The 20,407-nt window shown below is 45.2% G+C and overlaps 2 protein-coding genes across 2 annotated transcripts in view; one reads left to right on the plus strand and one right to left on the minus strand.

Annotated features, from left to right (window-relative positions):
• Positions 1–457: 457 nt before the first annotated feature.
• Positions 458–5,803, minus strand: samm50l (sorting and assembly machinery component 50 homolog, like). Its single transcript, XM_018729886.2, has 15 exons — positions 5,637–5,803; positions 5,051–5,161; positions 4,399–4,500; positions 4,179–4,266; positions 3,591–3,697; positions 3,352–3,482; positions 3,089–3,176; positions 2,825–2,953; positions 2,280–2,351; positions 2,098–2,184; positions 1,711–1,781; positions 1,504–1,571; positions 1,161–1,307; positions 937–1,078; positions 458–687 (listed from the first exon to the last, which is right to left on the minus strand). Exons 1-15 carry the CDS (start codon positions 5,655–5,657, stop codon positions 642–644), a joined length of 1,410 nt encoding a protein of 469 aa, XP_018585402.1. The 5' UTR covers positions 5,658–5,803; the 3' UTR covers positions 458–641.
• Positions 5,804–8,212: 2,409 nt separating this feature from the next.
• The window catches only part of scube1 (signal peptide, CUB domain, EGF-like 1), an 89,940-nt gene continuing 77,745 nt past the window's right edge, over positions 8,213–20,407 (plus strand). The window contains exons 1-3 of the mRNA XM_018729900.2: positions 8,213–8,392; positions 11,035–11,157; positions 18,201–18,326. Of these exons, the coding sequence (XP_018585416.1) occupies positions 8,305–8,392; positions 11,035–11,157; positions 18,201–18,326 (337 nt within the window). The 5' untranslated portion in view covers positions 8,213–8,304. The remainder of the gene's footprint in view (positions 8,393–11,034; positions 11,158–18,200; positions 18,327–20,407) is intronic.

Raw genomic sequence — 20,407 nt, forward strand, 5'->3', positions numbered from 1 at the left:
AAGGAGCTGTTCGGTTTCCCGCCATGTTGCGTTCCTACTTTCGGAGGTCAGTAAAGCAAGGTCATCCTCATCCACCATGTTGTTTTGCCCCTTTCAACTCCCTGTAAATTACTATTTGTATTCTGAGCTAAAGATTATCATGGATGTTAGACAAATTAAATGTCATGATTTAATGTGTAAATTCTTTGTTTATACTATTTGTGAATTTCAATATTTTTCCTAATCTCTTGGCCCAACTCTAAATTTAAAGAAATCTAAATTACATGTTTTCAATCTATTATACACATTTCTGCTAAGCAGAATGAATAAATTGCACAGTTGTTGAAAAGAAAACCAAGTAATTAGAGGGAAAAATGTTTTATTATGCACAATAGTTTTCAAACATTTAAATAGGACTTTAAGCAGACAAAGTGGACTATTCTGCATTTCCACAACTTTTGGTATTAAATTTTTCCTTAAGAGTGGTGGGTACAAGCGCAAAGTGGTGACTGCTCAGTTCTGTTTACAAAGACATGGATGGCACTGCTGCTGGTTTTCTGCAGTTCAGGTGTGATAGGACCAGTCTAGGAGTGATACACTCAAGACAGGTAAAGCGTCACATCTTCCCTTCCTTGAAATGCTATGGTCCAGGAACTGGGACATCACAAGAACCGGATTCCTGCTCCAAACTGGACACCATCGCATATCCTGGAAAAATTAGTCATTACTCACTTCATAAATAGTAAATGGTCATTCAAGAATTCCAGCAGACAACTGGTACAGTGATAACGGTTTGATCCTTGAACATTGTTTTCCTTTATAAAAATGCAGACTACCTTAATTCCGCTTACTATATCTGTGCTTGACCTTTGCCAATACAGCTCCATTTCTACAGTTTACACCACCTGATGAGCACCACCACTTAGATGTTAAATTAGATGTTTTAGAGCAAGGTACCTGTCTCCAATTTGGACTCCCATGGGAATGCAGTAGTTGAGCTCCAGCCTGGCAATATTCCCAAGACGCAGCACAATGCCAGCACCATAGGACCAGCGGATATACTCTGCTAACTTCTGCAAGTGAGCCCTTGGCCCTTCACCTGGTGAGACACAAAGCATGACGTTAGAGATAAAATCATAAATTTCACCCATGCTTACGGATTTTATTTCCGAGGCACTCACCGTAATTGAGGTTGCACAGGTTTCCGGCATTAAGGAAAAAGTGTGTTCTGAAGAGGTCTCCAAATCCGCCACGGCCCGGACGGAAAGGGAGAGGAGTGTAGAGGTGCAACCCACCAGCCCAGTATGCCTCCCCTCCCAAGTAGTCACCTGTAACAGCAAACTGCTCCAGGTAAATATCACTTTCCCCATTTATAACATTTACCTTATTTATATAGCTTCTAAATGTCATTCCAGCATGCAGTGTATCAATCGGTGTCATTGTTTTTCATCCCTGTGCACTGTTCTAGGTCTTATACAACATGAATACTTCAAACTGATGTATTAGCAGTACATGAATTACCACCTTCGCTCTGCGGGCCAATGCTGTACATGCTGAATCCCCTGATGCTGGTAGGACCACCTAGATAGAACCTGTGAGAGAAGGAGAGCAAGAAATATCACCAATACTCCCTTGGCAGAGCACCTTTGCTGCTTACAAGCACAGAATTCAGTACTGGTTTGTACATGGAACTGGTACATAAATGGGCAGGGCCTGGTGAACAGGACCTACCTGTCAGCAATGGAGGCAGGCTTATCTCCAACAGGCAGGATCATACCACCCCACAGTGAGGCAGAGAGGACCTAACCAGGAGAGACGGACAATCTAAGGCAGTACTCATGACAAATTATCTGTATATCGTTTACCCTGGACTATGGCCAATAGATCCTGTAGTGGTTAAGGCACTGAAACCAAAAACAATTTGTGATGATGCTGTATACCTGCACAAAATAAACCAGGACTGCATTAGGTATATTGTGGTAATATAATCGATATTATATGAATAAACAGATATTAAAACTTGTTTGCACTAATCTGCCTCTGGGGAAAGCACCCTTTTTATAGAGATCAGGCTGCAAATCCTGCATCTTTATGTGTGTAAGGGAGCCTCTAACTCACCGAGTCCCAGAAAAGCCGCCTGTTAAGCTGGATTTCAAAGTCCTCCTTCAGGAAGCTGGCGTCGCCACCCGTGTAACCGGCCAGCTCCTGAGAGACAACACAATCCACCAGACCTTGCCTACATGGGGCTTTTTCCCCAGCTTGTGCAATTTCTTGTGGTGAAACGGGAAGGTCTAACACACCTGGTTGATTCTGAACAAGGCACCTCTTCTGGGGAGGATAGCAGAGTTCCTAGTATCAATAACCATGGCATGCTGTAAAGATTAAACAAAACAGAAGTTTGGCTTCATAATTATATAACATTAAGGTGGCTTCCATGGTTTCTGTCCAAGCTGATACCAATTCTGTACTGCTCAGAGGAACTGGACTTGAGCAACAGAAGGACCCCCACATAGGCACTCTGTAATATATTATAATGCCCAGCTGCTGGAACTTAGACCACCAAAGGTTTATTTTGCTCCTGAATCCTTGGCCAAGGAGTTTGTTTTTCTTTTCTTAGGTTTCCAGATGGCTTATTTCACTATATTAGCAAACTGCTTTCTGTGTTTCTCTTTTTGCTTTGTCTTTCAGCTCTGTCATTTTGTTGAGTAGAGCACTTTATAAAGTGAACTGAATTAACAGTCTTATAACTGAAATGTTCTTTTGCTATATTATACTTAGTTTAAAATAAGACCAAAAAAAGAGGGCCTGCAGCAAGACAGAATGGCCTAAGACTGGCCCATCATACCGAAAGTGAGGACTTCAGTGAATGGCCGCTCTCTTCGCGGACAGCAAAGGAGGCAGTGCGTGCCAAGCAGCCCAGCTCTCGCCACACCCCCTCCCACTTGAGTGTGTGGTTGGTCTTCCAGATGGGGAACTATGGAAAAGGACAAGATGGGAGTGAGTTCCCTGTTAAACCATTGATACCTGGGATAGTGTGAGATGATGCCCTTTTACTCTTGGCATTACAGTAGTACTGCATTGATAACTCAGTAGTGACATGGTGCATTACATTAAACTCTGTGGCGATTCCACGGTCTGTCTCTCTCAGGGAGCTCCATGGAAACTGCCCAGTGACTTTGTACAGGTTCACACAGATACTGCAACAGAGAGGGAGAAAATCAAATGGACAAATAATCATTATTGCATTAACTGCCACTGTACTACCTTTAAATTCAAACTTTATAAGCTGACCAGATATTAAAACAAGTATCAAGGATGATGAGTTATTAAAAAGTTTAGAAATATCCCAGTGGCATGTAGATGCTGACGTACTTGCGGTCAAAATGTCCCAGCTGAGGCTTGAAGAATGACAGCCCATAAGATGTCTCTTTGGTACCATAGGAGAACTGAAAGGTCAGCTTTTCCGCACGGCCAAAAATGTTAGGCAGCTTAACCCCCAGGACCTATCAGATAAATGACACACCTTGACACTGTGAAAAAGGGACTAGCTGTAGGGACACTTCAAACACTGTTCATGCTGAGATGAACCTCTCTTTGCTATGGATCCTTACCATGCTCCCTTCGTTGTTGCCGACCATTGTGTTGTAGCTTCCAGTCAGTCTCCTCAGCTCAGTCACTTCAAAAGTCACATCTAGACCATTTGGTAGAGCATCTTCTCCTTTACAGAAAGACAAGCAGGTAAACCTCCACTACATGCTGCCACCCTACAATTTGCATTCACACTCACTTTCCATAACTGTTTGTCTTGGTCAGGGTCACAACAGTCAGAGCCTATCCCAGGATCAACTGGTGCATAGTCAAAGCATGCACCCTGGATGGGACACCAGTCTAGTGCAGAGTAGCCACATACACAAACTCGCCAATGCACACGTTAGGTGCAATTTACAACTCCTGCCATTTAGAAGGCTGCAATTTTGGATGATTTTACTTTAACAGTTTTGCGTTCAGCAGACTTCTTGAAAGTCATATGCAATTCAGGGTAAACGTGAACAGAGTAGACAAAGACCTTTAGAAAATATTTTTTCTTAGCTACTTAACCCTAAAGACAACTGAAAGGACTGATGCTTATGACAAAAAGATTGAGGACTTTATTTCTTAAATGAAATGATAGCATTAGGAACAATAACTTAAAACGGTACCCTCTGCGGTGTCAATGACTACTTCGACTTTGCGGAAGATTCCCAAACGCAGCAGTTTCTCCCTGGCTTCATGGGATTTCTTCATGACCTACACCACACATAGTATGTTTACATAACTGTACGATCACATTATGCCCCTACACCATCACCAAATTCTCTTTGTGTGGGACAAGTCAAATGAATGGAAAAAATACCACCTGAGCAATCAACTTATACTTACATCAATTAAGTTTTTGGCCATGAAGACATCAGCAATTTCATATCCCAGCAGATCCTCTTTAGTTCTTCCCAAGCCATCTATGTGCACACGCTGGACTATGACCTACGTACACAAACATGTCAGACTCACGTCAACCTTGTGTCATCACCCTCCAAGCTGTGGCAGGTAGCACAGCGTTAGGAACATCACCTTGCTGGTTTCAGTTCCCCTCCTGCTGTACTCAGGTTGATCAAGGTACTTACCCAAAGTGAGTCAGTAAAAATTATCCTGCTGTACACAAGAGTAAATCACTGTAAAGTTATTTATCCAGCAATGTTTGTGACCTTGACCAAACATCTACATTTATTCATTCAGCTGATGCTTTTCTCCAAAGCATCTTACAGTGTTAATCTATTTATACAGCTGGGTAATTTTACTGGAGTTATTTAGGGTAAGTACCTTGCTCGAGGGTACTACAGCCAGCAGTGAGATTCAAACCCGTGACCTTTGGGTCCAAGGCAGCAACTCTAACAGTCACTACCAGCTGTCCTAATTATACAGAATATTAATCATGGCAGGTGCTCTGTGTCTGTGCACCTGCCATCATTCATTTATGAGCCAGGCATGTGAGGAATGACTAAAAGCCATGCAATACATTCGAAAAGGAGCTCACATCTTTGTTCTCGAGGACCTCTTGCTTGGTCTCGGGTTCGGCCTCCACGAGCTCCGCGTCATCGGGGTGCAGCCCCAGGTCCGGCCCGTGCATGGGCAGGGGGTCCAGGCTCTGCGCGAGGAGGGAAGCAAGAGCAGCACACTATTACTTGTGACTGACACCTTCGCTCAGCAGGGTCTCTCCAGCCTGTCAGTCAGTGTGCCCCACCCCACCCCCTTTTCAAATGTATTATTTTTTTTTTAAATTAAATTAACACCCTTTTCTCCGCAATCACCCTCGTTTGTTTGAAGGCGAAACGGACGCTGCTGCGGCCGAGTCCTGCCACCTATTCGACTCACACAGCGACAGGGTCAGGCTTCTTCACCTTACGCACCACAAACTGCGCGAAACTCTTCGGAAGATAAACGTCTTCGTGTCCATATCATATTTCTGCACAACCGTGTTGCTGCTACAGTCCGCGAAGTGTGTGACTATGAAGTAAGACAGTACCTGAGGCTGAGGCCTAGCTAGTAGCTAGCTAGTGAACCTGAGCTAACACAGAGGTCATACAATACTGTCCCCTTAAGAGTTCAGCAAGTGGTTTTACCCTGGCGTGCACCGTCCCCATGCTGGCTTCTCACTCCCACTGAGTATCACCCCTTCCGAAAGCTGTAACACACTCTGTCGCTGGGAAAAACAAAAGTTGAATTTATTGCTATTCCGTGATCCAAGTCGCTTTCAAGGAAGACGCCATGACAGATTCTAGCCACGCCTTCCTGTACGCGGATTGGCCAGAGCTCTGAGTACGTCACATAGAGCCCGCCCACAGCTTCGTCCGCCAGGAAGTCGAACATTAGAAAGACGAGGGGAAAAAAACTGTAACGATACCTGTAACGAGCCTGTTTTAGTGCGGTCACATTTTTCGCAGATTGCGTGGTCTTAAGGTCATTTCGACGTATGATCGACCGATCTCCACTGTACTCATCTGAGGAGTTTTGAAAACATTTATATTTATTAATGATGTAGAACACGCTTTTCTCCAAAGCGTCGTACCTACAAATGGGTAACATTGTAAGTTGCTTGGAGAAGCGTCAGATAAAAAGGTAAATGTCAGATGGTGTTTAAGTGCTTTGCAAAGTGAAAGACAAAGGCAGAGATCTTATTAAGTTTATTTCTTTATGTCAAAAACATCCTTTTAGGGCGTACACTTTTTCACTGCTCCCTGGAAGCCTATACTCTGGATGACGGGTGTTTTATAATGAATGAATGAAAATATAACATTCACAGCCAAGATTGAAACAGTTTTGTTTATATATGTTGTTGGTACTATTGTTGTCGTGCCTAAAATTTTATTTTTGCATTTTAACTATTTTTGATGACGTTTTTTGTACATTTACATTCATATTTATTCATTTAGCAGACGCTTTTCTCCAAAGCGACATACATCTCAGAAAACACAATTTGTGGATTATATTAAAGAAAGAGAGACATAGTTACAGACGTGTGATTCCCAAGTAAACATAGTTTGTTTCTTTCCACTGTATTATGCACCGATGTTCATTGCACGAGTAGGTGCATCAAACTCAGAATAGACGATTCTTGATTACCTTCCTACAATTTTTTTTTTTAAAGGTGCACAAACATTTACGTACAATACAGGAGTAGCAGCTGTGTAAAGGATTATCTAGGCATTTTGTCCAGAAACAAATTATTTTATTCCATAACAAACAATGGACACAAATGTAGCTGAAATGTAACTGATTCCTTATACTCATCACAACTCACATGGAGCGGAGCATCAATGTGATGTTCGTATGTATATTAGGATCAGGTATTAGTGTTTTTTTTTTTGTCTACGGATGTTAAATTACAGTATGAAAAAAGTTTTAGAATTCCTAATTTTATTCATATCAACGTTCTTTAAAAGTCGATCAAACAGAGTCTATAGCCACCGCAGCAAAACGATGAAAAGGACTACATGTTTTCCAGTCATGTAACTATATTACATCGGACGCATTAAAGGCCCTTTCCATTATTTACAATTGGGAAAACATCCTCGCTATACGTCTTTTTCGGTATATCCCTTTCTGCCACTAGGGGTCGCCAACAGCCCTGCTTCCAATAAGCGCTTCAAATACGGTGAGTTGAGCGGAAGGGCCCGATGCGCACTGAACGGCTCGTTAAGTCTCGATTCAGAGTCCGCTTCAAAAACCCACTCCTTCCTTTTATTCGCTTCTCGGTTCCCAATTATCCGATTGCGCCTGGAGATTCAGTGAAAATTGTTGTTCCCTTCCGGGAGTGCAGTAAGGGAACGATGTCTACTGAGATTGAAAATGATTTTGCGTCCCTGACTTAATAAAGGTAAATTTGCTTCTTTCAAGTACCATTCATTTACTTTCAAAATCTTCTTGAACAAAGCATTTTGAAAAGTAGGACTCCAAAATGACAAAATAACTGTGGCCGTAATGTTGCGGGTTAAGTTATGCTCTCAGCAGAGGGTAAAATTTATGCAATATTAATTCCCTTTATTAATTATGTGTTATATTTCTAACTAAACGCTCTGGAACATTATACCACACACGTTACAAACAATGTTGCCATATTTGTTAAATAAATCGCGAATGGGCCCCTAATCTGCACACGTTTTGCTCTGGTGAAGGACAAGACAAACAATAGCAGAAGAGTACGTAACCAGTTTTGCTGACAATAATAAATAAAGCTTTTTTTTTTTACGAAGGAGCGCCGGTGAGTTGTATTATTAGTAGATATTTAAGGTCGCTAAGTGCGCTTTTCATACAAGTTGTACGTTGGATTTCATGCCATGATGAGGGCCCTGTAATTATATAGAGCACCGCGGCGCTCAGGTACACAGGACACATACCCAGGAGCGTCTTTTCAGAGGCCGCTCTCGTACTTGGTCGATGGTTCAAACAGGTGTGGTCAAAGTGAACACGACGTGATTCACGAACGCCCTGAGCCGCGCGTCAACTGAGAGTGCGATGCGAAGGAGTCTCCTGGTTAACGGTCGAGTTCCCGTGGTTCCGCCCAGTGATCAGGAGGACCGTCTTCTCTCTCGCTCTCTCTCTCTCTCTCGCTCTCTCTCTCCCCTCCGCCCGCACCTCCTATCTCCTCCTCGCAGCGCGCGGACCAATCAGCGCGCGCGGCGTGAAGCGGCTCGCGACTCTCGCCGTTCCCCTCCGGCCGCCAGTACCGAAAACGGTTCTCTTATCAAAGAAACAGCTGCACAGAACTGCGTCCAAACACCGCTTTCAGACATGGGCACTGCTGGCTTTTCCTGGGACTTCTGTTTGCTTTTCGTCCTCATAAATACTTGCGGTGTGACGGGAAACGCCGGACTTGCAGGTACGGTCCGCTCCCCTGGCTGGCCCTGCCCGGCGGGGTCTCACTCACTGCCATCATCCACCTTAAGGCTTAACAATAAAACATTTCTCATACATACACACTTACATATATATATATACTGTATATTTATAGCCACCCAGCCGCATTTAAATGACGCGTCTAAAAAGGCAGTTGACTTCTTTTGCTTCATTAACCCAAAGTATCTGCATTTGATTTGGGAGAAGTTTGCTTATTTATTATTAATAGTATCAATTGAAATTCAGTTCAGGTTATTTGAGAGGGGGGAAAAAACTTTGCGAAGCACTCTGCACTTTGTTGGAGCAGCGAAGGGGGGGGGGGGGGGAATCAGGACTGAAGTGATCTCGTCACCTCACGTTGGTAACAGCGCAGGAATTAATGCGCACTTGGGATATACCAGCGTTTCACTGTTTTTTTTTTTTATAATGAAAATAAATTAGTTCGATTTTTCTTTCTTGCAAAAATATATATTCTATCCAGTACCGCACGCACATTCAGGTTGTAAACGAAGAAAATATGATCAGGGATCTCCATGTATGTCATCTTGAAAAATTGTATGTCGAATTTTCTTTTTCTTCCAGTCTCTTATTTCAGTGTTTGTAACTCAAGTTTGTAACGAATAAGTAACTTGCTAATAAAGGTGTGCTCGTGAATCTCGGCTCCTCGCGTGAGCGGCTCTAGCTGTCAGTGAAGAGTTTATCATTATTATTATCATTATTATTATTATTTAGTCTCAAGCGATTTACGCAGTTAAATGATGAACTTTACAATGATTTGCTCACTGTATTCTTATCAATAAGTACCTTGATCAAAGGGCACTACCGCAGGAGTGGGATTCCCTTTTATGTGGAATTATTGAGCCCCATCGGTTACATGTTCAGAAAATCCCTCGGATTTTGGACCCAGACGGTAGAATGAGAGGTCTTTGGGGTGGGGGGGTCCATTGTTGCCCGGGACTGGAGGGATCACTGATACCGAGAGTCACAAAGTAACAAACCCCGGATCCGGTGCGGAACCGCAGTGGCCAAGAGTGCGAGGATCGCATCTCATCTGAGCTCTAAAATCAGGGCCGTAACAAGTTGTCAGCTTTTGGAGACGATGGAAATTGTCAGCGATTGTGCTCATCTGAGTTACACACAAAGGTTTGAAGGTGCACATGTTCTTTGCCTCAAAACTGTGTAGATACGCCCCCCTTATATATTATTAAGCCAATATGTTCAGGAATTACTACTTAAAATCACTATGTCGTGTGAGGTTAGGAAATAAATAAACGCCACTTGCCCCTTATAGATATTACAATATTCGACTTTTTTGCAGCATTACAGCTGTCATTCATAAAACGGATAATTGTGGTTCTTCAGTAATCTACATTTTTGTACCCACCCGGAACCCCGGGCACAAACTGGGTGAAGAAGCATATAAAGGAGCAACATTTGAGATGAATTTGAACTTTTCCTCTCGCGCATCCAAGAAAACAAACCAGTCCCTCCGAGGAAGCAGGAATATTTATTAGAGCATTTAATCCGTGCTGTTTAATTGTTCCTTTCTGAACCGGGCTGCGGGCCAGTTGTTGTAAAGCCGACAATGAAAGAAGGGACGCTTTTGTACGGATCCGGGTCCCCAGAGCGGAGACTGCGCTCGGAGGCTCCAGCGGGGACGCTTCAGCACCGCCTTCATGAAAGCAAGCGGACAGAGACCGTCCCGCCTGTCTCGCGAGCCACAGCTGCGGCTGAACCCGGGTCCGGTCGTCGGTGTCGCTGAACCGCCGAACCGCCGAACCGCTCCCACGTGTCGGGGCGGCCGGATCAGTCGGGACCCGGAGCCGATGATCCTTCTCCCTATAGGATGGATCCCCTGTACACAGACCCCCCCCCCCAACCCGCACCGCACCCTCAGCGCTCTGCTCTGGTCCTCAAGACGGGGAAGAAGTGAGATCCACGTGTGCTTTTAATCCTTCTCTCTCCTGCGACACACACCTGATTTGACTTGAAGTGAACGATACCGGAACATTTCGTCTCAATCGCTTTTCACATAAAACTTGACTTCCATTAGAAATCCCAGTTCAGCCTTGCTTCCAGCTTTTTTGGTGACTTTTCTAAAACTAGGTCTAATATGTATTCTACTGAAGCGGCTTTCGTTCTGCCTCCATCCAGCTTTGACTCCATGGAAGTTAAGCTATAACTCAGTTCCCAGTCGTTTTGGAACAAGTACATAAAGCGAGTGATTAATTATAAGGGAAAAGAATAACAAGGGTGATGTATGATTGCTTCTCAGAAGATTGTTTTCCAAACATTTTGAAAAATGCCTTTCATTACAGTATGAATTAATTTCATGGTTTAAAGTAGTTTTGACGCTGCTTAACTTTCTGTTAAATAATTTTATCATCCACATCTGGTGTATACCTGACTAAAACCTCACTCCGTACAGGAGAAAAGCATCTCTCCTGTGTTTTGTCATGTCATCATTGTGAAGAATTTCGTTGTGATGTCTTTAGAGGGACTGTCTTTTCCCCTTTACACAGAATACACTCCGTGGAAACAACTTTATTCTAGTTTTATTCTTTCCTGCATCTGTTTGAGCCTTCTGATTGTTTTTTTTTAAATATCCTGCTGTTTTTCTTCCAGATGCAGATGAGTGCTCCGAGGCCACAGATGACTGTCACATTGATGCCCTCTGCCAGAATACGCCCAAGTCCTACAAGTGCATTTGCAAGCCAGGTTACAAGGGTGATGGCAAGCAGTGTGAAGGTGAGAGCCTAAGTCAACACTGAGACACACACCGAAACCCTGCATGGACCCAAACATCTCATCACATTCTGAAGGGGCTGTCAGGCTCTTGAGAAAGGAATGATGATCTTCGGTGTGGGAATAGGTGGTCATCCAGCTGTTCCTCAGGGAATAGCAGTACCCCTCCCCCCACCTCTCTGCCCCCTGCAGGTTATCCTAATTAACCAAAGGAAGAAGGTTTAGAAAGGTGTGAGGTTAAGGGAGGGGGGACACACCTGGACATGGGTTCACACCTCCTCTGATTTCTGCTTGAAAATTCCCACCATTCATGGTTCATATACTTCTCAGAATAACTCAGCCCCTCTCACTTCAGCTGTCGAGACATGTGCTGATGAGGTTTTCATTTATGTAAAAAGTCAGATCTACATCAGTGTAGCACGAATGACCCGTCCTCAGACTTTTACCTATTACTACGTACTGTGCGTACTACTGTAACGCAGCATAAATAAAGAAAATGTGGACGTGTTCCTTCCCGGAAGATTTTGCAGCACTTCCGCTAACGTGTCCTTGTCTAGCTTCAGTTTGCTTTATCCCTTCTGACTCGTGTTTTTTCTTTCTTGAGCGTCGTGTTGGTCCAGTGCCTGTGTCGACGTTGATGAGCTAATCGTGCGACAGTCTATCATTCCCCCTGTGTGTTTGATTTTTTGCCAGGCTGTTTTTAGCCTCCCCCCAGTGCGAGAACAACAGCTGATTGAAAATAGATTATCAAGGATTTTGTTTGGTATTGATCTCAAGGCAGTCTACTTTGAAGCAGGTGTTCAGCTAAATCCCATGGATTTATTATGATTCTGTTGAAGTGATCTGGCACACAGTCCTCTTGCGACCTGCCAGTCTGAAACTCTTCAGCTTAACCTCAGTGCTTTTTTTTTCTGCCCAGTGTGGCATCTGGCCAGCCTGCTGCTTCCTGACCTTTTTTGGCCATCTCGATCTGAAGAAAGACAGGTGAGATGGGTCAGTTCCTGCTACATTGTCCCTGCGAAGTGCTTTGGCTGCGGGAGAAGGGTGGCAGGATGATGAAGCTGCATTAATAGTTTTGTGCAGCATTTATGCTATCATAGTTCACAGATGGAATTCCTTCGTTTGCTTCGTCTACTACACTGTCTCCCTCCACCTGAAAAGCAAATCAGAGAAGACTTGCGTGAGGCTTTCTTGCCCTTACCTGTGTCCTGATCCCAAGTTATCGCATAATGAGCGATTCAGAAACATAAGTCATGACTCTCTCTCTAGGTTTGTGTGTCTGTTTGTGTATGCTCTTCTGCGTGTTTATGGGCGCATCCATCATTCCGGCGAAACAATAACAGCCGCGTGGAGCAACAGCCCTGCATGTCCACCACTTCACGCACCGCATCACATAGCTTATTACACGGCCCTGCCTTGTGATCTGCGTAATTGTTCTGCGTTTGATGCCAACTAAAGAAACATCCAAGCAGCACTCCTACTCGCATCTTTCCCCGTGTTTACAACATGGTGTTTTCCTTGAACGTTTAGAGAATTCGCCACAAAGGTGAAAAACAGAGAATTTCTCCAGTTTCCCTTATTATTTTTAAATATACTTTAAGGTTTTAAGTTTCTTAACACTGTCAGTATTATTTTTTTTTTTCCTTTTACAAATTTATGAAGAATAGTGGATAAGGGCCCTGAAGCAGTTTGCATGGAAACTAAATCAGATTTTTTTTTTTATTTGCATGACTAAAGATAAATTGTACTTTAAGATTTACAATGCCACAGACATATACTACATTTACCTGTGCACTTTATAACTTAAAGCAAGTACAAGTGTAGTTGTTATCAAATATGTTTCTTTTGAGAAGGCTTTTTGATGTGACAGATAGCAGGTAGAGGTGGCTTTGCAAGCTGAAGGTTGTTGGATCAAGCCCCAGGGCTAATGCATTTAACTTGGGCCGCACTTGTAAAATTTTCAGCTGTTTAAACACGTGGGTTTTTAAGTCTCTTTTGGATAAATGCAGCGGCCGAGTGAAGGAAAACCTAAAATAAGGGGCTAATTGCAATTTTTCCTCCCGTGTACTTTGATCCGCTGTTCCCGTACATCTCTCTCCGCTCTCGTAGAGAACTGAAGGACAGTCTTGCACCCCTGAGCTCTGTCCAGGAACAATTAGAAGGCTGCCTATTCGCAGCATCCCGTGCTGCAGTAAACAAAGCCCTTGCTTTCAGAGCTGTGCCGTCGACCCGCACGTTCTGGAGGTATTGCGATAATGACTGCCAGCCTTCCTGTGTCTCCCTGGCTGCAGTAACTATTACCTGACCTGCTTCTGAGGAAGAGACGGAGGGAGGGAGAGGGAGAGTGAGAGGTGGCAGACAATTATTAGGCCATTGTCTGCCTGGTGTTTCTGTCGCCGTCACAGCCCAGGAGCTCTCCTAACTGGCTGAGGCACCTGGTTACCCCCCACCCCCCTCTGCAACCACTATTATTGACACCCCTGACTACCACCCCCCCAGTCCTGCGGCACCTCTGGGAACAGGACAGTGTCTTCTGCTGAAGGTTCTGAGCTTTATATAGCAAATCTGAAAAATCTCTCTCTCCAGACAGACCAAGAATAAGGGAAAAAAAAGAGAAAGGGAGGCGGCTTTTGGTCCTGGCACCAGTTAGCGTGGATTTCCTTGTGCGTAGACAAAGCGGCGTGGTGCTGGCCTTAGAGGTGGCAATGTATAGTTCCCTTTTTTTTTCCCCCCGAAGAGCAGACAGGCGGTTGTTCTCGTCTTCCGCAAAGGAAGGGAACTCTAGACGAACGAGCACTTCTCGGTCTTTGGGGTTCGGTTTGTCGGGGGAAACGAGACTTTTTCAATGCGTACCCCGCGATGGTTCTGTTCCAGTCCTCCGGCGCTTTCTCGTGTAATTGTGCCTGACGCTTTACAGGTTTAGCAATAATGTTTGGATTATTTCTGGTTTAGTTTTGTTGTCTATCCTGAGTAAACACACATGGTTGTTATTTTCTTAGAGAGGGAGGGAGTGAGGAGCAAGAAACTGCAGGGATCATGAGAGTGGAAAAAAGTAAAAAAAATATGGCATACAGAGTGAAAATATTGCTCTGTCAAAAAATAGACTGAAGTGTGGGATTATGAGAAGCGGTGTTGCTCTAAGGCAACCTGGGAAGCGGAGGAGAACTAAACGGAACGAAACAAGGGCCCAGTTATAATAATTGTAATAACACAGAAAGTGACTTGTTATTACAAGTCAGAGCTGTAACCAATGAAAGAAGCGCAAGTGCAGAGTGGCAGCAGCCTTGTCCAAGCCTGGCTCTCTCCGAGGGTGCGAACGAGCAGGTCTCCTGCGCAATTAAACACGCCACCGCGTTCTCGCTGTGCTGTGCACGTAGGGAGCAGGGTGATTATCGAGCTGCTCTCATTGCAGGAGGAGACGCTTTGTTCAGATTGTCACGGGATGGTTAACCTGGAATACGTGCGTCTTTTACGTTTCCTGCCTTTTAAGGACAGGTGCTGCTGTTTAGTTGTGCGAGTCTGGTGGGTATCATTGGAAATGTGGGTTCGTCAGGGGCCGATGTGAAAGCTTCTTTTCGGGTCCTCCTCCCAACATAGTACGAGTGCGGATATATCGGTACGTGGAACGTGTGAGCGGTTCCCGTGGATGTGGAGTTGTATTTTTTTGCGGCCTGCCGGAAGCGGCCGTCGAGGTTTTGACGGCAGACGCGCACGGCCTCGTGCTGCTGCATGAGCTCGCTTCGCCGCCTAACTCGCCGCTTGCCAGCTGGTCCTGTCGCTTAGAATCACCCTTGAAAGAAAAAGCGAGCGAGGATTCGTTTTCTCACGCTGTTTAAGGAAATTCGTATTAGCGCGGTCTCATCACTTCTCGGATGGTCGCGGTTTTAATTGGGTCGCATACTTCGCGGGCGCGTTCCGCACGCGTCCCTTGTTAGGCGGACTTCCGAGGATCCGGTTGGTTTGAAGTGTGACATCCCTCCCCCCACGGGTAAAACCTGCAGGCGTATCCACCAGGAATGCCTCGAGAGTAGGTGCCTAATTCAGCTGATTGGATGTCGAGTGCAAACGTTTCCCCTCGAGTTAGAAAGGCTTGCGAGTGTGGCGGAAGCTGTTGGGGGAGCTACTGTCAGATGTCAGCAACAACCCTAAGGCAGGAAGTGGCTCCACTGGAGGCTAACTATCGCCCCCCCAACCCAACACTACACCAGTGCCCCCTGTGCATCCGTCTTCTCCTATGTGCCTTGTGACACGGCCGCCGTCTATGTGTGTCAATTGTTCCTCATGAGGTGCCAATGAGGGGACGGGTGGGCTTGTTTTCACAGTTTTTCTGGTCATTGAAAGGGGGCATGACAATCTGTGCATATTGATCACTACATCAGAAACATTCTTTATACTCATTAATTTATCAAAGCCACAGTAATAAGACGCCATAAACCTTTTCGAGGTTTGTTTAAGGTTTAATGCAATGAAATGAAGTGAAACACATATTAGCTGAAGCCGCTTGTCCCAAGCGGGAGTCTAACCCGTCGACACAGGGGGTCGGAGACACACGGAGGACGGAATGCCGGTCTGTCACAAGGCATCTCAACCGGGACTTGAACCCCAGACCTGTCAGAAAGCAGGACTCAACCAAGCCCGCTGCGCCACCCCGTAATGAAATGAAACAGATTTCCTGAATAATTATAGCGTTTGGTATCTGACAGTTACATAGTTCAAGTCAAAGTTATTCTTTAATTCTTTTATATATATATTTAATACACACACACACACACACTTTCAGAACCGCTTGTCCCATACGGGGTCGCGGGGAACCGGAGCCTACCCGGCAACACAGGGCGTAAGGCCGGAGGGGGAGGGGACACACCCAGGGCGGGACACCTATCCACCACAAGGCACCCCAAGTGGGACTTGAACCCCCCAGACCCACCCCTCAATATTCAATCCTCGCCATTTATTGAATCCTCGATTAATTCACTGGAGAGTGGGCCCTGGCCAAATCCACTGCGCCACCTCAACCCCCCAATTATATTATATTTTTTCATATAATAATATATATATACACACACACACACACATTTTCAGAACCGCTTGTCCCATACGGGGTCACGGGGAACCGGAGCCTACCCGGTAACACAGGGCGTAAGGCCGGAGGGGGAGGGGACACACCCAGGACGGGACGCCAGTCCGTCGCAAGGCACCCCAAGCGGGACTCGAACCCCAGACCCACCGGAGAGTAGGACTGCGGTCCAACCCACTGCGCCACCGCACCCCTAATATATATATAATTTTTTTAAAAAAAAATCTGTTATTCATGCAAGTGTTGAACAGATGTAAGACTCGATACCCCTTTCTGGGTTATCGGAGATCATGAAAGTGTACAAAGCATCAGTCAGCTATGTAAATGTTTTGGTCATTCAAATTACATGTCCCTTTAATGGGTTCCATTTGATTGTTGGCAGTTATGTTTGGGACGAACTGTTGATGTCTCAACGGGTTTGTGTATACAGAGCTTTCTGAGTCTGAATATGGAATTCTTCAGTGCGAGGAGGTAAGTAACACAAATAAGGCCGTCAGAATGCAACAGTGTGTTTATTTGTGTGCAGTTATCTTAAAAGACGTCTTTTGCGATATTGCAACCAAAATGCATCAGGGAAGGAACATCTGTTGTTTTATGATTTTTATTGCCTGCAGTTATTTTTAATTTCAAGGCTCTGAGTACATATTGTAACAATAAAAACGGAGTGTTCAGTCTATCATACTAATTTACTAATAACGAGTGGTAGAAGCTTTAATATGAGTCAGAGTACATGAACTTTTCACGCATTACACTGTAAAGTGTATTTCACCGGGATTCTATAGTTCTTGTATGAATACTGTACCGTGCATTTTAATGGTCAAGGTGGTCAATGGTCAATGGTCAATTCCCCTCACTGTTGTCAATGGACTCTTTATTTCTACCTGCTTAGTAAAGGCATCTTCCTCAGTTCTGCATTATATCCATTTGAAGAATGGACGCATAAAAAGCTGCTATTAAGAGCTATGAAGTCGTCCTGCTTGGCACCGGACCCGGCTGGAAAAGGCTTTACGGTGTGCCAACATTCCAAACAGAGGGGGCTTCTGGGAATTCTTTCAGGGAGAAGCGGGAAGTACATTAGGCAGATACCTGCAGCCACTAATCCGGGGGCTGGGGGGGCGGGGCCCGTCTGGCGGCCGGATGTCGCCTCGCTCACTCTGGGACTGTTTGTTTTAGCATCTCCACATGGCAACAGCTTGTGACCAGCCTCTGTGAAAGGACGTGTGGAGGATTTCCACCGCTGCCCATAGTCCCTGGTAGATAAACACTGTCTGACGCTCGCCGGACGGCCTTACCGTCCCGTCCGACTCCGCACGTTTGCGGGATATTTGCTGCGTGGCTGTGGATGAGATGGGTGGGGGAGCGGTCTGCCTGGTATTGACTTAACGTGCGTTTGGTCGAGCGCGGACAACACGTTAGCAGAGCTCTAACGCGATTCAGTTAGTGCCGGCCGAGCGAACGCATTCCGCTAGTGTCCGCACCCAACTAAAGACCCGTTGACAAGCACGAAAGCAAGCTGGGGGGAGTATGGGGAGTATGGGGAGTTGGGGGTGGCCCTCTGACACCCTGGTGAAGGTATTCGTGGACTGCGGTGAAGGCCCAGCTTCTGATCTGGGAGCACAAATAGTCTGACGGCAAACAAACGAGCGCCGAGGCGGGCGAGGTGTTCCAGGTAGCACGGCGGTGAGAAATGCGGGCCGGGATGGTTCGAGGGATCGAGGAAGCCGAGCTGTAACGTGCGCTCTCCGCTCCGCGTGCCTCCGTGGCCACCTCGTGTCTGATCGCACACGACAAAGCAGGTCTCTTTACAGAGACATCCATATGCTTCACTGAGGTTCCTGTAAGGTTTCGAATGCCGTACGTCATCGTTCGGCCTCCCACCCCCCCCCCGAGACCCAGCCGTACATCACCACCCTCCCCCATGGATATCTGCGGATCCCTCATCCCCCTGTCCTGTCACCTTGCCTTTCAGATATGGACGAATGTGACAACGACTACACGGGGGGCTGCGTGCACGAGTGCATCAACATTCCGGGCAACTACAGGTGCACGTGCTACGATGGTTTCATGCTCGCCCACGACGGACACAACTGCCTAGGTACGTGCACCAGTCCACCTCAGCCTCCCACTTATTATCATCCACGTCTTTCTCCTGCCTGTGGTTTAGGATTTTTTTTTTCTCCCAGTTTCTGTTGTGTCCAAATTAAATGTCATGTATCCCGGGTAAAAAAGCAAGGATGGAGGGCTTGTTTGTAGTTCTTCCCGCAGTTCTTTTACAGATGGCTCCACGCATAGAGCGATTTATTTACTTAGTGTCAGGTGAAAGAATGCCTTCAGCTCCTCTATCGGTGGAGAGCCGCTCTCCCTGGATGTGCTTCAACATATCTCATTTTTTCATTTTCCCCCTTCGTTCATTGACTCGAGCAAAATCGGAATGCGCGGCTTTACGTACTCTGCAGAACGTACACACATAAACATGGTGCGATTTTCAAATACGACAAATTTGTGGCTCCTATGTATTGCTTATGCCCGCATACCTAAAATATACATGCAACAGATGTTACAGTATGATTTTCTTTTTCTTTCTTTCTTTCTTTCTTTCTTTCTTTCACATTTGGAAGTACATACTCTTTTGCTCTTTTAAGATATTTAAGATCCTTTATTAACATTTTGAACGTTTGGCTGCAATACTGAACCACCATGATTTTGTTTGTTCATGGCTTAGTATTGATTCAGCCAGGACCTGCCATCCAACCCTAAGTGCTGGTCCCAAGAGTAATGAGGTTCTGATTAAGTCTGTATTTTACAGTGTTCCCCATGACCAACAGATGAAGGACTAGGTTCAGAAATTGCTGGAGTCAGTAATGTGAGTCAGTCTATGAGAGAACAACTTTGAGGAACCGTTACTAGGAGTCAGCGATAGATTCGCAGATACACTGGTCACTGCAGGGTTGAACTCGTTTCTCCAGACGTCTTGGCTAAATTACCCCAAGAGGACCCGAAGCCTCTAATAAACCCAACCTCAGTGTATACAGGCCCGAGATTCACATAAATATAATATTTCACATAAGCAAACATTCTTCTTGAGTTTACAAGTAGAGATGCTGATGAGGTCGTCTTTCTCCTGCACCGTCCTTCCCAACCGAGGCGCACCGTAAAAGACAAGCAAACACAAGCAGCGGCTCCCTTCGAGACATTCGTGATCTGCTGCGAAAAGGGTAGGAGAACAACAAATAATCCCACTCGTTTAGGGGGATAGCAGCGAGGAGTTGATAGGAATTTAAAAGCTTTTTTCTTTTTTGTCTGGATTATCAGTTTCATCCTTTTCAAATGTCACTGAAATGTCACGGTGGCGTCAATTTATTGCCTCCTCTGAGTGCAGTTGGCACATCTCAAATGTTTATGTTGCCGGTTCAAAATGAGGAAAAATGTCACGGAGAAAATTAATGATAAGCTAGCTAACATTTATCACAAAAGTTCATAGATGAGATTCCATACCCTGGTTCAGAACAGAAATTTTTCAGGGGAAGTTAAAAAAAAAAAAAAAAAATCAAGCTTTGGAATATATTTATTTCTTTATTTAGTTACTGGGGGGTGCGGTGGCGTAGCGGGTTTGGCCGGGCCCTGCTCTCTGGTGGGTCTGGGGTTTGGGTCTTCCTTGGGGTACCTTGCAATGGACTGGAGTCCCATCCTGGGTGTGTCCCCTCCCCCTCCAGCCTTATGCCCTGTGTTGTTGGGTTAGGCTCCGGTTTGCTGCGACCCTGCTTGGGACAAGCAGTTTCAGATGGTGTGTGTGTGTGTGTGTGTATGTGTGTTCATTTAGTTGGTCCTTTCACGTGTTATCTGTTTACGTGTGTAATGAAGACACTATAGATATGTTTTGTTGAAGAGGGCTTGCAGTTACAGTTTTTAAGGAAGGTGAAGCGAAAAAGAACAATTCATTACACAGCTTAGCAGCAAACTTCCTCACAAACAGTGGTTATAGAGCCTACTTTGACATGTGATTACTTGGGATTGCTTGATGATTCTTTTTGCTGGACTATTTAAATCTCATAATGCTCTGGAGCGACTATAATGACTATAAAACTGGGAATCACAGATGAGGTCGAAATTCTTTTTCCGAATACAGCAATTATAAGATAATACTACATGATTCAAATTTCACATAAAAACATTTGA

This window comes from Scleropages formosus, chromosome 21 (assembly GCF_900964775.1).
Source record: "Scleropages formosus chromosome 21, fSclFor1.1, whole genome shotgun sequence".
NCBI lineage: Eukaryota > Metazoa > Chordata > Actinopteri > Osteoglossiformes > Osteoglossidae > Scleropages > Scleropages formosus.

What these genes read in the sequence shown, in the direction of transcription:
- samm50l (XM_018729886.2), bottom strand. Translation starts at nt 5,657, where the DNA reads ATGGGGACGGTGCACGCCAGG. An exon ending in GAATCGCCACAGAGTTTAAT is followed by an intron (nt 2,954 to 3,088) that starts GTAATGCACCAT and finishes CCTTTTCCATAG; the next exon opens with TTCCCCATCTGGAAGACCAA. An exon ending in CCTGCCTCCATTGCTGACAG is followed by an intron (nt 1,572 to 1,710) that starts GTAGGTCCTGTT and finishes CTTCTCTCACAG; the next exon opens with GTTCTATCTAGGTGGTCCTA.